The 13,091-nt window shown below is 39.0% G+C and overlaps 1 protein-coding gene across 4 annotated transcripts in view; it reads left to right on the forward strand.

Annotated features, from left to right (window-relative positions):
• The first annotated feature begins 355 nt into the window (after positions 1-355).
• The window catches only part of DDX6 (DEAD-box helicase 6), a 36,858-nt gene continuing 24,122 nt past the window's right edge, over positions 356-13,091 (forward strand). Inside the window, exons 1-4 of one of the 4 annotated variants that reach the window (XM_077112725.1) lie at positions 356-857; positions 3,660-4,123; positions 9,094-9,157; positions 10,170-10,274. In XM_077112725.1, the coding sequence (XP_076968840.1) occupies positions 3,924-4,123; positions 9,094-9,157; positions 10,170-10,274 (369 nt within the window). In that variant the 5' untranslated portion in view covers positions 356-857; positions 3,660-3,923. Of the gene's footprint in view, positions 858-3,659; positions 4,124-7,209; positions 7,958-9,093; positions 9,158-10,169; positions 10,275-13,091 lie in introns of those variants that run through there. The other 3 variants (XM_077112723.1, XM_077112722.1, XM_077112724.1) reach the window with 3 other exon arrangements.

Here is a 13,091-nt window from a genome sequence, read left to right on the forward strand (position 1 = left end):
GGCAGGAGAGGATGGTCGCTGGCGCAGTCCTCGGCCCCCAGGCGCAGCGCCCCGGATGCTATCTCTGGGTGCCCGGCCCTCCACCCCCCAGCTCCCACAAGAGAGTTCTCGGGCCGGCCACCCCGGCGGAGCGCCCCGGGTGTGCTCTCCGGGGTCCGTCGCGGCCGCCCACCCCCAGGCGCGGCTTCGCTGCCTGGCCCGCCCCCCTTCCGGCCCCCTCCCCCAGGCGCGCGCCGGCTCCTCCGGGACACTCGCTCCGCGCGGCCCTGGGTGGAGTCGCGCGTTGCAGGGGCTCAGACGCGGCTCCCGAGGTCCAGCAGCAGCTTCCCCGGCCCGCGGGAGAGGTCAGGTCAGCTCTCCCGTCCCCGAGTCGCTGCCTGAACAGGCCGTTCTTGGAACGTGTCCCTGGCCAGGAAAAAAACAGATCCTCCCTCTAGTCACGACCCTCCTATTTTCACTTTTGTGGGACGAAGACAGGGCGCACTCTCCCCAGCTCTCATTCCCCAACCATTTCTCCTCAGCTGTGGGAAAAGAATCTCTCTTTTCTCCTCAGAAAGGAAACCATATTTTCCCTTGAAGTTGCTCTGGCACTTGGTCCCCCGTCAGTGGGAGAGAAGGATCCTCCATTTCCTCCTCAGGGAGGTTCCCGGGCCGGGATTCCTCCTGCCTCGAAGCAGGACAGGCTGTGACGCCGCGGCGGGCGCAGTGGCGGCGGCCTTCTCGCCATCTTGAGTGGAGGAGGAGCCGCGGCTGCCGCCATGCGGAAAGGCAGGGAAAGAGGGAGGGGGTAGAGGAGCCGAGTTAGCTCAGCCCGGGCGGCGACTTCGGCGACGCCATGAGAGCAGACAGCGGCGGAGGTAGGGCGGGCCAGACCCGGGGAGCTGGCGGCGCGGTTGACTCGGCGGAGCGGCCCTCAGAGCGGGGCGGAGGCGGGGGCGGGAGGAGACGGCAGCCAGGGGCCCGGGTGGGGGCGGGCGGAGGTTTCCGAGGAGGAAGGAGCCGCCGCCATTTTGGGAGCTTCGAGTCAACAATAAAGGACCGAGGGTGCCGAGCGGGAGTGGCCTCGGCGGTAGGACTCGATCCCGAGCCCGGGGAGTGGGGTGAAATGGTGGGGCCGAGATCAGAGGCGGGGTCGCGGCCGTGGGCAGCCTCGGGGTGGCGTGAGGGGCACTCTGAGGCGGAGGCCTGAGGCCTGGCCGGGGGCCTTGGGGTGGGTGGGGGGGGGGGGGCGAAGGCGGGCGGTGGGCAGTGGTGTGTGGGGCGCCTGGAGGTGTAGAATAGGAATGTCGTGCGCGGCGAGTCCGGGCAGGAGCAGCCAAGTACTCGGGAGAGCTTTATTGAAGATGAGAGAATAGGGGACTATAGGGGGCGTCAAGGATTAGTGGTGTGGTGGAGGTTAGTGGGTACGAGGCGGCCCTATAGGGGGCGGCAGGGATATGCAGTACTGAGTGCCCTGTTAAGAGAACCGGGAGCCGCTGGTTGGGTTGGGCCTTACAAGTCGGTAACAAGAGAGATGTTTGTGGAACCCTTGAGTTGTGGGGGAGAGGAGGGGCTTTCAGAGTTCGGGGTGTCTCTTTGGGGCCTTATGGGGACAGTCCCTATTGTTTCTTACCGGCGGACCTCGTTCCCAGCTCATGTTGCGCAGATACGTTTGCAGGGCCCCAAACCTTAAGTGTTTATTGCCAGAGAAAGCTGACTTTAGTGTGTAGGGGTGTGTGTGTGTTTGGGGAAGGGGGAAGACTAGAAATTACTGCTTCACAACTACAGGGCTCAAGCAGTTGGCTTGTCTGCACTCATCTTTCACTCCCTTTTCTCTTCCACCATTCCCTTAAACCCTCCGAATTAAACTCAGTCACTCCAATTTGCACGGAGAAACTGCGCTACATTTGCAAACAAAAGCTCTTGTTAGGGATGACACTAATGTTTTGGGTGTGAAACTGTCAATTGCTAACTACAGTCTGGAAAGTGCTGTAATTAACTCCTCCAGGGGTTCTTCCAAACTAGTCTATGTTTCCTTCATATTTTTGAAAATGTAGAAGTATAGCTTGCAAATCTAAGTTGGGAACTGGTAGGAGGAATGTTTTCCTTCTCTGAGACATAAAGCTGCAGTGCAGGATTCAGTTTGATTAAGATGGGAGTAGTTAATGCATGGCCACATTTTGGAGCTTGGGAGAAAGGAGATCTAATTATATACGTAATGGACAGTAACAGTGATCTTTAGAGGTTTTCCTCTTTATCCTCACAAATAAGTCTCCCAATGTGAATAACTACATGATACATAAATAATGTAAACTTATCAGTACAGGAAACCATTTACTGCCTTGGGAATGAATTTAGGTGGCTGTTAACCATGGTCTGTTTAAGCGGTTGGTCAAATTCAGGGAAACTAGAAACACAGCTTTGTGTATGTGGTAATCTTGTGCATAACCTGTTTTTTGATCTTAAAAAAAAAGACAAGGAACATTTTTTCAGTAAGTTATATTGAATTTTTGGAAGCCTTGGTATATGTGAAAACAGTCAGTAGTGATTATTAATAAACTAGTGTGTTTTTTTTTTTTTTTTTGGATACATGGTCCGAGAATCGAACCCAGGTCTTCCTCATGAAAGGCAAGCATTCTACACTGAACCACCCATGCACCCTTAATTATATTTTTGCTAAGAAATGTAAATGAGTTGAAAATACCAGAATAATATGCCTTTGTTTTCTGATCTTTGTAAATTAAAATATTTTCAAAATTTTAAATGAGAATTAGATTTTAGGAACAATTTAAAAATAAGTGAGATTGATTGGTCTTCTTTTAAAAGCAAATATTAATTAGACTTAGTATTCTGAGTTTCTTGGAAAGTTTTATTAATGTCACTGGTGTGCTTAACCTTCCACAGTTCTCTCTCATTACATAGGAAGTTTTCTTGTGTTTTCATTTTTTTAAACCAATAATGCTATTTTATACTTTTTGAAAAATGTTGTAAGGTAATAGTTTTAAGTATTCAGATTTTATTATTTTCTTGGCTGTTTTTCAAGTAAAGTGTTTTGTCATGTAGGTATGTGGCTGCTTCGGTTATTGTTTTAAAAGGGAAAACTTAAGGGAAAAAAGAAGATACATTTTTCTTCATAAAGTTTAGCTTCTGTAGTTGAGATTCATAAACGCACAAGAATTGTTTTTTTCTGGATGTGTCAAATCAAGTCGAGCTCGTGTAAGTCTTGGATTCTTAGTTGGTGTCAGAAAATAGAAAAATTATTGTCTTGGCTTATTCATGTGTAGATTTATATTAAATAAATTGTGGTACTTTACTGAGTTGTAATGCAGTGAAGTATAATGAATCATTGACTTTTAGAGGTGGGTGAGACTTTGAAAGAATTCAGAGAGGAAACTGAAGTAAAAAGATTGTCATTTGACAGCTAATGCTAATTTAGTCATAGTATCTTCCTAGCCAATCCTCTCTGGGTTAATTTGAATTAGCGTATTTGTTTGAGATTGGTCTGAATGTAGGTTTGGTGGTAGTTCATCTTTGTGTCTCCTAGCCTGGCTAGGAGTGTAAATGTGTTAATTATTTAATTTAAAGGAATAATGTAAAGAATTCTTTTAAAGGAGTTCTTTAAAAGGAAAAGTTTTTTCTAACTTTCCTGTGTTTGCTAATTTAATTCTTTTCTGTTTCAGATTGAAGTGAGTGAATTCAGATATAACAACCTTGTTAGAGGGCTTTTTAAAAAAAATACAAGTTGATCCGGTGCAAGTTACTGCTGCTTACTGTTCAGAGACTTACAGGTGCTTGCCTGCATTGCAATAAAGGACTCAATATATTGAGCAAGACTTATATTTATCTCTTCATTTTGGAGAGCCTAATAAACTGTTATTACAGTTTCTCTACTGACTTTCAAAAGTTTTAAAGTTTGAAAGAGACATCTTTACAATTAACACAGCATGAGCACGGCCAGAACAGAGAACCCTGTTATAATGGGTCTTTCCAGTCAAAATGGTCAGCTGAGGGGCCCTGTGAAGCCCAGTGGTGGCCCCGGAGGAGGGGGAACACAGACACAGCAACAGATGAACCAGCTGAAAAACACCAACACAATCAATAATGGCACTCAACAACAAGCACAGAGTATGACCACCACTATTAAGTAAGTGTTAGAAAAAAAAAGACACACTTGGGGTCCCAGGACATTTCTTTTAGTTACGTTATTGTTGACTGCTTTGTGTATACGTTATTTAACTATTTTAATTGTAGATAACAGGTGACTTTGTTCTATGCCTGCAAGGTATTTGCAGTAAAGCAGTGTTTCACTGCCATAATTAATTGAGGTTTATTTAGTGATAAACCATAGGATGCAGATGATATGTATCAATTTTGTATAGATTTTCTTAAAAAAAAATTTCTGACTTCCATGATTAGCTCAGGGTAGCAATTATTACCTGAGTTTCTTGTACGTTCGTGAAATTAGCATGTTCATGTTGTTTTTGTCAGTATACTATTTTCCCCCTAGTGTTAATAACTCAGCTACAGCCAATTTCAAGTTTTGAATTTAAAGACTTAGACTTGCCTCAGTCTTCTTGTCTAGACTGCCCTGAACTGCAAGCATACTCATAGAATATTTTTTTTTCTGCGACTTTGTTTTAGTGTATGAAACTTTGCTTTTTTGCCCACCAATCCCCTACCCCCCCCCTTTTAAAGTTTCTTCTTCACAAAAAATAAGAACCAATTATAAATAATAGGGAACTTAGGATTTTGAACTCATGGAAAGCCATACTTTTGAATAGACTCACACCCCTTGGATGACTCTAAAATCTTTTATACAATATTTTTTCCTTTAAAGCTGAGAATTTGTAGGCTACGTGCCATCTTTAAGTACGCATTTTAGATTATTTTAATGATAACTGCCACTAAAAACACCATTATAAGAAGTTAACAGTAAGACTCTTGACACTTTTTGAGGTTTGGCTTTGTTGTTAAAAATCTAGCCATATAAATTGATTTCAACCTCTAGAAATCTTCATAAGGTAATAGAACTTTGGTTCACTGAACTGAGTGATAGTGTTTTATTATAACTTAGGTTTTTCTCTATGTTTAAGAAATGTTGCCCAAAGAAATACGACCATCATAAACTATCAGGATACCGTAGAGATGTTTTCTGCTATGTGATTCTCTAGTGACCTGTAAGAAATAATTCCCAACAGAATTGGTACTCTGGGAAAGTCACCATTAATGCATGTTCTGTTATTTTTAAGGTAGATTCTTTAATTAGTATAGAAATAAAAATACTAAATTGTAGTTCGTTTTTTGACAAAACAAAATTTAGGCTATTTTTAGGCTATTTTTTAGTCCTTAAGGATGAAAACATAAATCTGTGTTAGTTCATAATGACGTGATATTTTTCATGTTCTAATCTGAAACAACCCTGGGTAACCCATTTTTTTTTTTTTGCTCTTCCACGGATTAATGGTTTGTTTTCAGTTCTCTTGTTTCTTCAAATGTCAGTTCATGTCATCTCTTCCATGAAGGCTTCTAGATCCCATCTCAGAACTCTTGTAATACTTTATCACTTATTTTCTTATTTTAAATAATTCTTTGTTTTATTTTCACGTCATAAGATTCAAGGTCCTTGAGTGCAGGTTTTGCATTGTCTTTTGCATTTTTATTTACTGTGTATTAATGTAGAAAGTTGTACATTAGAACAACTAATGTATAATGTAGAAAGTTGGCTAACTAGAATGTTGAAATGACATGTTTCTCAAACATGAGGTAAAAGGCTTTATTTAGCATGCTTTGAACTGTAGTAAATAGTTGTCTGTGTTTGAGTAGCTTGAATTATGTGGAGCCTAACTTTTAATAAGTGCTCATCTATATAAATAAAGATTTGCATGTTTTGAGATCCTGGTTACCTAAGAATAACCATAATGAAATCAGCAGAAAATTTATTTTAAAGATGATACACTTGAAAGTATTATTGTCTGACAATCTTTATTTCTTATTAATTTTATTAGCGAAGTTGTGGGTTCACAGAAAAATCATGTAGGAAATAAAGAGTTCTCCCCACACACCTCCCCCAACAGTTTTCACTATTATTAACACTTTATATTAGTGTGGTACCTTTGTTACAATTGATGAAACAATAGTATTATTATATTAACTCTAGTCCATAGTTTGATTAGGAGTCAGTCTAGCCGTTTTTTCAAAAATTATTATTCTAGTAACATATACAACCTAAAATTTCCCCCTTCTAACTGCCTTCTGTATGTATATATAATTCAGTGGTGTTAATTATTTTGCGATGTTGTGCTGCCATCACCATCATCCATTTCCAAACTGTTCTGTCTGTCACCTCTCAAACAGAAATGTTAAACATTAACTTCCCATTCTCTGCCCAACCTTGCCCTTTGGTAACCTTTATTCTAGTTTCTAACTCTTTGAATTTGCTTTTTTTAATTTCAATACCATTGAGATCACCCAATATTTGTCCTTTTGGGTCTGGTTTATTTCACTCAGCATAATGTCTTAAAAGTTCATCCATGTTATTATATGTATCAGACCTCCATTCTTTTTATGGCTGAATAAATAATTTCATTATATGTATATACCACAATTTGTTTATCCATTCATCAGTTGAGCCTTAGACATTTAGGTTGCTTCTGTTTTTGGCATTGTCGGGATGTCATTGTGAACATTGGCATGCAAGTATTTGAGTCCCTGCTCTGTGTTCTTTTGGGAACATACCCAGAAATGGGATTGTCAGGCCATATGGTAATTTTGTGCTTAAGTTTTTGAGGAACTGCCAAATTATTTTCCACATTAGTAACAAAAGTGAATGAATGTTCCTGTTTCTCCACATCCTCCAAAAAGTGTTTTTTTTAAAAAAAACATTTATTTTTCCTTTTTTAAAAAATAGTAGCCATTCTAGTGGGTGTGAAATAGTATCTTGTTTTGATTTGCATTTTTCTAATGGCTAATGATGTGAGCATCTTTTCCTGTTAAGCGCAAGAGCTCTGAAATTTCTTCATTGGAGAAGTCTGACAGTCTATTTTTAGTTTTTATTTTTTTAGTTGCTTTGGATATTAATTTTATTATTTAAGGTTTTATTCTGACCAAAAAGAAAAATTGTGCTCTCTTTCATCATTTTAAGCATCACCAGTAAAAAGGTTGAAAGATATTAACAGTTAATATTGAGTTCTTGTTTTGCAAGGCACTGTGCTTTATATAAATTATTTTATGTAATTTCTTTTTTTGTGGGGTGGGGGAGGTGCATAGGCCAGGAATGAACCTGGGTTTCCTGCATGGCAGGCAAGGAAGCAATCTTTATATAATTAAAAAAAAAATTTTATTGATAGATCTTCACACACATGCAAATCCATACATGGTTTACAATCAATGACTCACAATATAACATATTTATGTATTTGTCACCATGACCATTTTTAGAACATTTGCATCACTCCAGAAAAAGAAATAAAAAGAGAAAAAACTCATACCCCTTACCCCTCCCTCTCATTGACCATTAATATTTCAACCAACCCAATTTATTTTACCCCTTACCCCCACATTATTTATTTTTTATCCACATTTTTTTACTTATCTGTCCATACCCTGGATAAAAGGAACATCAGACAGAAGGTTTTCACAATCACATGGTCACGTTGTAAAAGCTATACCATTGTACAATTGTCTTCAAGAATCAAGACTAGTGGATCACCGCTCAACAATTTCAGGTACTTCCAGCCATTCCAATACACCATAAACTGAAAAGGGATATCTGTATAATGCATAAGAATAACTTCCAGGATAACCTCTTGGCTGAAATTTCTCAGTCACTGAAACTTTATTTTGTCTCTTTTCTCTTTTCCCCCTTTTGGTCAAGAAGTCCTTCTCAATCCCATGATACCAGGTCCCGGCTCATTCGGGAAGTTCTGACCCACGTTGCCGGAGAGATTTACCCCCCTGGGAGTCTTGTCCCACGTTGCGGGTAGGGCAGTGAGTTCACGTGCTGAGTTGGCTTAGAAAGAGAGGCCACATCTGAGCCACAAAAGATGTTCTCTGGGGGTGACTCTTGGGCATTATTATAAGTAGGCTTAGCTTCTCCTTTGCAGGAATAAGTTTCATAGGGGTGAACCCCAAGATCAAGGGTTCAGCCTGTTGATTTGGTTGTCCAACCTTCTTGCGAGAATATCAGGAATTTTCCAAATGGGGAAGTTGAACATTTCCTCCTTCTCCCCAGTCCCCCAAGGGGACTTTGCAAATCCTTCTTTATTCACCCCAAATTTCTCTGGAATATATCAGGACATAACACTAACTTGGACAAACCAACAAAATCTCATACCCTGTTCAAGATTCCATGTACTTATGGTGTTCAACTAAACTGACTGTACACAGTAAATTAGGTAAAGCGCTACCCAAAATTATATGTAATTCTTAATAGCTCATTTTATGTATAAGAAAATAGAGATTCAGCAAAGTAACTGATACAAGATTATAGAACTAGGAAGTAGAATCAGGACATGTACTCAGGTCTGAAATTTAAGAGCTCTTGGGTTTAGTCACTAGAAGTTAAGACCCAGATGTGTACAGGGAACTGTGTCAAATTATAGGGTACTTGTCCTATTTAAAAGGAATAGCTGCTTGATTTTAAACTCTGGTTACTGAACTCTACCAGAATATTTCCAGGTAGGAATTTGGAGTTAGTATTGCTAACGCCTCCTGTTTTGTTCACGAAGAATCAGAATCTGGAATTTTATGTGTTACCTCCTAATTTTTAAATCTTGGCAACTAATTTAAATTAGAACACATGTACACAATATATAGGTCAAACAAAGCACTTATGGGTTGCCAATTGTGATAGCTGCACTGTCCTACACTATTTCTCACGAGGATAGATGGCTTATGTCCTTGATTTTTGATCCTCCAAAGATTGCTATTCCTTCTCAGAACAACACTTTTTCTAAAGTTGTCTAACTCTGTTGTTAACTATATTCTTAAGTGAATGGTAATATGTTAAATTTACTGTGCTTGTTTAGAGCTTATAATTGAGATTAAGCATCTTTATATTATTAAAATAGTGATGGTGTGAATTCTGGTACTTCAGTTTTACTATGTTCTCCCTAGACCTGGTGATGACTGGAAAAAGACTTTAAAACTCCCTCCAAAGGATCTAAGAATCAAAACTTCGGTAAGTTGGTTGCAAAATTCCAGTGGAAAAAATGGTGTGAAAACTCTAGAAGTGAAGTTGTTACTCATGACAATAGACACGGTATTTACTCGTAAGCAGATTAAAATGGTTGAAATTGTATAGACCGTGTACATTGAATTGCCACATCTTTTCACCATTTGAAATATTTAATTATTTACTTATTCATATAGTTATGTAATATGTATACATTATATAATGTAGGCTTATACATTTGTACGTCTTACCTAACTTGTGGAGTAGTTTTATGGTTTTCAGGGCATTTTGTCAGCTTTCTTTTTTTGCTCCCAACAGTCCTATAAGATATTCAGGCTGGTCCCCATTTTGTGGATGAGAATTCTGAAGTTCACAGAGGTTGGTTCACTGTAGCCTAGTGTTCTCAACTAGAAGTAGGGCTAGTTTTGCCTTAGGAGGCATTTAGCTATGTCTAGAGACATTTTGGTTATCACATTTGTAGGGATGCTATAGGACAGCCTCTTAACAACAAAAATTTTTCTGGCCTAAAACATCAGTAGTGCTCCTGAATTTGAGAAACCCAGATTTAGCCCAGGATATTTGTGGCTAATGAGTGATTGAGTGGGATTTGAGTTTACATCTTGTGACTTTCAATTCACAGCATATTCCCTGCATAGAAATAACAGTATTTGACTAGTTGTCAGAAGAATATGACCAGAGGGTAGCCTTTCTCCAAAGTATAGTTTTTAAATGGCTTGTGTGTAGTGAAGGAAGGAGAGTGGTTATTTCCAGGAATAGTTGAAATACAGATCAAGACAGAGAAGTAGAACGGAATGATCAAAATAGGAATGTTTGCGTTTGGTGTTTTTTGATGTTTAAAAAAATAAAATTAAAAAATTTAAAAAAAGAAGTAATCTGCATTTATTTATAAGATGGGGTAGATAAATAAAGTCTCTTAGACAAATTTTTAAGTATGCTAACTACCAAAGGAATGCAGTTCTAATTTATTGTTTTGTTGTTGTTTTGTTTGTTTGGCTAGGATGTGACCTCCACAAAAGGAAATGAGTTTGAAGATTACTGTTTGAAACGGGAGTTACTGATGGGAATTTTTGAAATGGGCTGGGAAAAGCCATCTCCTATTCAGGTGTGTTTTCCCCCATTTAATCACGTATATAATGTTATGAATCAAGCAGTACATGCTTTTCTTTTTGATCTGTAGAATGGTACAGTGAACCAGTATTTCTGTGTGTGTGTGTGTGTATATACATACACATACACAGTCACTTTTGTTTTGCTGACTCTTTTAAGGATAAGTTACAAAGTCATGACCCTTTATCCCTAAATATTTCAGTGTATATATCCTGAGAATAGAATATTCTCTTTTATAACCACAGTATAGTATCGTCTTCATTCAGTTTAACATCCTCTACCATTTCCAATTTTCAGTTGCCTCATATGTCCTTTATAGTATTTTTTCTACTGTACAGGAGTCGTCAGGTATTATGTACAATCATGTCTTTTTAACCTCTTTTCATTTCCCTATTTTTTTTTTTTTTGGCTCTTTATGACACTGGCATTTTAAAAATGCAGTGTGCCCCTCCCCCCATATGCTTTACTAGAACATTCCTCATTTTGGGTATTTTTGGTATTTCCATGTAGTTAAATTCAAGTTATTCATTCTCAGCTGGAATATAGCAGAAGTCATGTTATTCCTTCTCAGGGTATCAGATTTGGAGATGTAGACAATGTATTTATTCCTTGCTGGTGATACTCATTTTGATTACCCGGTTGAGGTGTCTCATTTTCCTATTACATTATTACTGCTTTTTCCCCCTCCCTTGAAATAAGTGGTCTGTGGGGAACACTTTAAGACCATGTGAATATCCTAATTTTTCATCAAAATGTTCCTTTGGTTTTTAAAGCACACACCAATTCTTACTTTGATCTAAGCTTTATGATGGTACAAAATGGCGAGTTTCCGTTTCTAGTACTTCCTCCACAATGGACTCTATAAGGAAGAACCTTCCTTTATCCCCTTCTGTTCTCAGTATGGACTTACGAATACCTCTGTTTTCTTTTCTTTGGAATTTTTATGCTTAAATTGTCCCTGATTTGGCCAATGGAAACTCCTGCAAGCTCGTTTCTTTGTTCTTGTGACATGCCGCCTTTGTTTTTCTTGTGTATTTCCTTTCTTTCTGGCAAAACATGATGGCAGGCTTATCTTTTACCTACTCTTCTCCAGCTTTGGTATCTGCCATTTCTCCAAGGAGCCCTGATTATAGAGACCAAGGTTTGGGCACTAGGTGTGCTCTTGCTACCTGGCCCTTTTAATGGAAAGACCAAAGAAATATATGGATGTGTATACACACACATATACTAACATACAAACATATGCACATACTTATGCATGCATGTACTATACATCTCCAAATTTGATAAACGATGTGCTTATTGCTTTAAGTTAAGTAAAGTAGAATTCAAGTTAATAAATACAAACCTTTGTGCATCATTGCATCCCTTTTCATTGAGCAAACATGTATTGCATGACCTAAAAGATGTTAGGCACTGAGGATGCTTAGATGAATAAGACCAGATAGGGTTCATTCCCTCACAATCTGGTGGAAGACTAATTGTACAGATAGTTTCAATATAGCATGATGGGCACCTTTTCGGTTAAAATTGCAAAGATACATAGCCATTAGGGGAAAATGAGAAAACTGGTAAAAATGATCTGCATTGCAAACACGGGAGCACAGAGGGGTAGTGATTGCCTGGAGGTGGAAATGTACCTTCGTGGATGAACTGAAGTTTTATTATTGCTGGAGAAGGTATTAAGATAAGGCTATATATTAGATATATAGGCAATAGGGTTGATTTTTTTAAAATTTAGGGGTCTATTTTTCTGTGATGTCGTTCATGTTAATCTGTTTGTCTTAGTTCTCCATTTGCTAAGACAATACCACATAATGGGTTGGCTTAAACAATGAATTTATTGGCCCACGGTTTGGGGGAGAAGAGTCCAAAATCAAGATATCAGCTAGGTGATCCTTTCTCCCTGACGATTGTAATGTTCTGGTGCTGGCTGCTAGTGATCCTTGAATCTTTGGTTTTTCTGTCAGATGGCAAGGTACATGGCCTTGTCTTCTCTTTTCTCTTTTGGATTCCATTGAATTTCAGCTCCTTGCTTCACCATGTGACTTTCTCTTTACAAAGCCTCCAGTGATAGGATTATGGCCCAGCCTCATTCTTTTGTTGGGCCACACCATAACTAAAAATAACATCTTCAAAAGGTCTTTTTAAAAAAAGTCTCACATGCAGTGGGTTGACACCCACAGGATTGGATTAAGATTAAGAAAATGTAATTTTTCTGAGGTATGTAATTCAGCCTACCACACCATTTTACCTAGAAGAATAAAGAGACTTATGATAATTCTGCTATAGGAGCCATATCATTCATCTCCAATACATGCCCAGTGCATGTTCAGTTGAATTTAGAAAGCCTTGAAGAAATTTAAATAATCTATGTCCACAGGTAAGCTTGGTCTAGAGAGCGTTTAAAAGCATTAGCTGTGCAGTCAGGTAGACCTGGTTGAATCCAACTTCACTACTTTCTAAATTGGTTATTTGGGGACCTTATCTAAACCTCAATTTTCTCACCTATAAAATTTGGGTAATAGTGTATACCTTGGGGGGTTTATGAAAATTGTGAGGTAATAAGTATGTTTAGTATCTAGTAAGTGATAAATACTCAATAAATCCTAATGGGCTGTTATTTTATCTACTAGTTCTATCAAAAAAGATTTGGTTAATTTGCAGATCTGTTTTTTAATAGACCCTTGCTGCTTATTTTTCCCACACAGTATTAAAATGTAAAAGAATATGTATATATATTTTTATTGACAGGTCTTCACACCATACAGTCCGTACATGGCGTACAATCATTAGCTCACAGTATAGTCTC

The sequence above is a fragment of the Tamandua tetradactyla genome, chromosome 8 (assembly GCF_023851605.1).
Source record: "Tamandua tetradactyla isolate mTamTet1 chromosome 8, mTamTet1.pri, whole genome shotgun sequence".
In the NCBI taxonomy this organism is placed as follows: domain Eukaryota; kingdom Metazoa; phylum Chordata; class Mammalia; order Pilosa; family Myrmecophagidae; genus Tamandua; species Tamandua tetradactyla.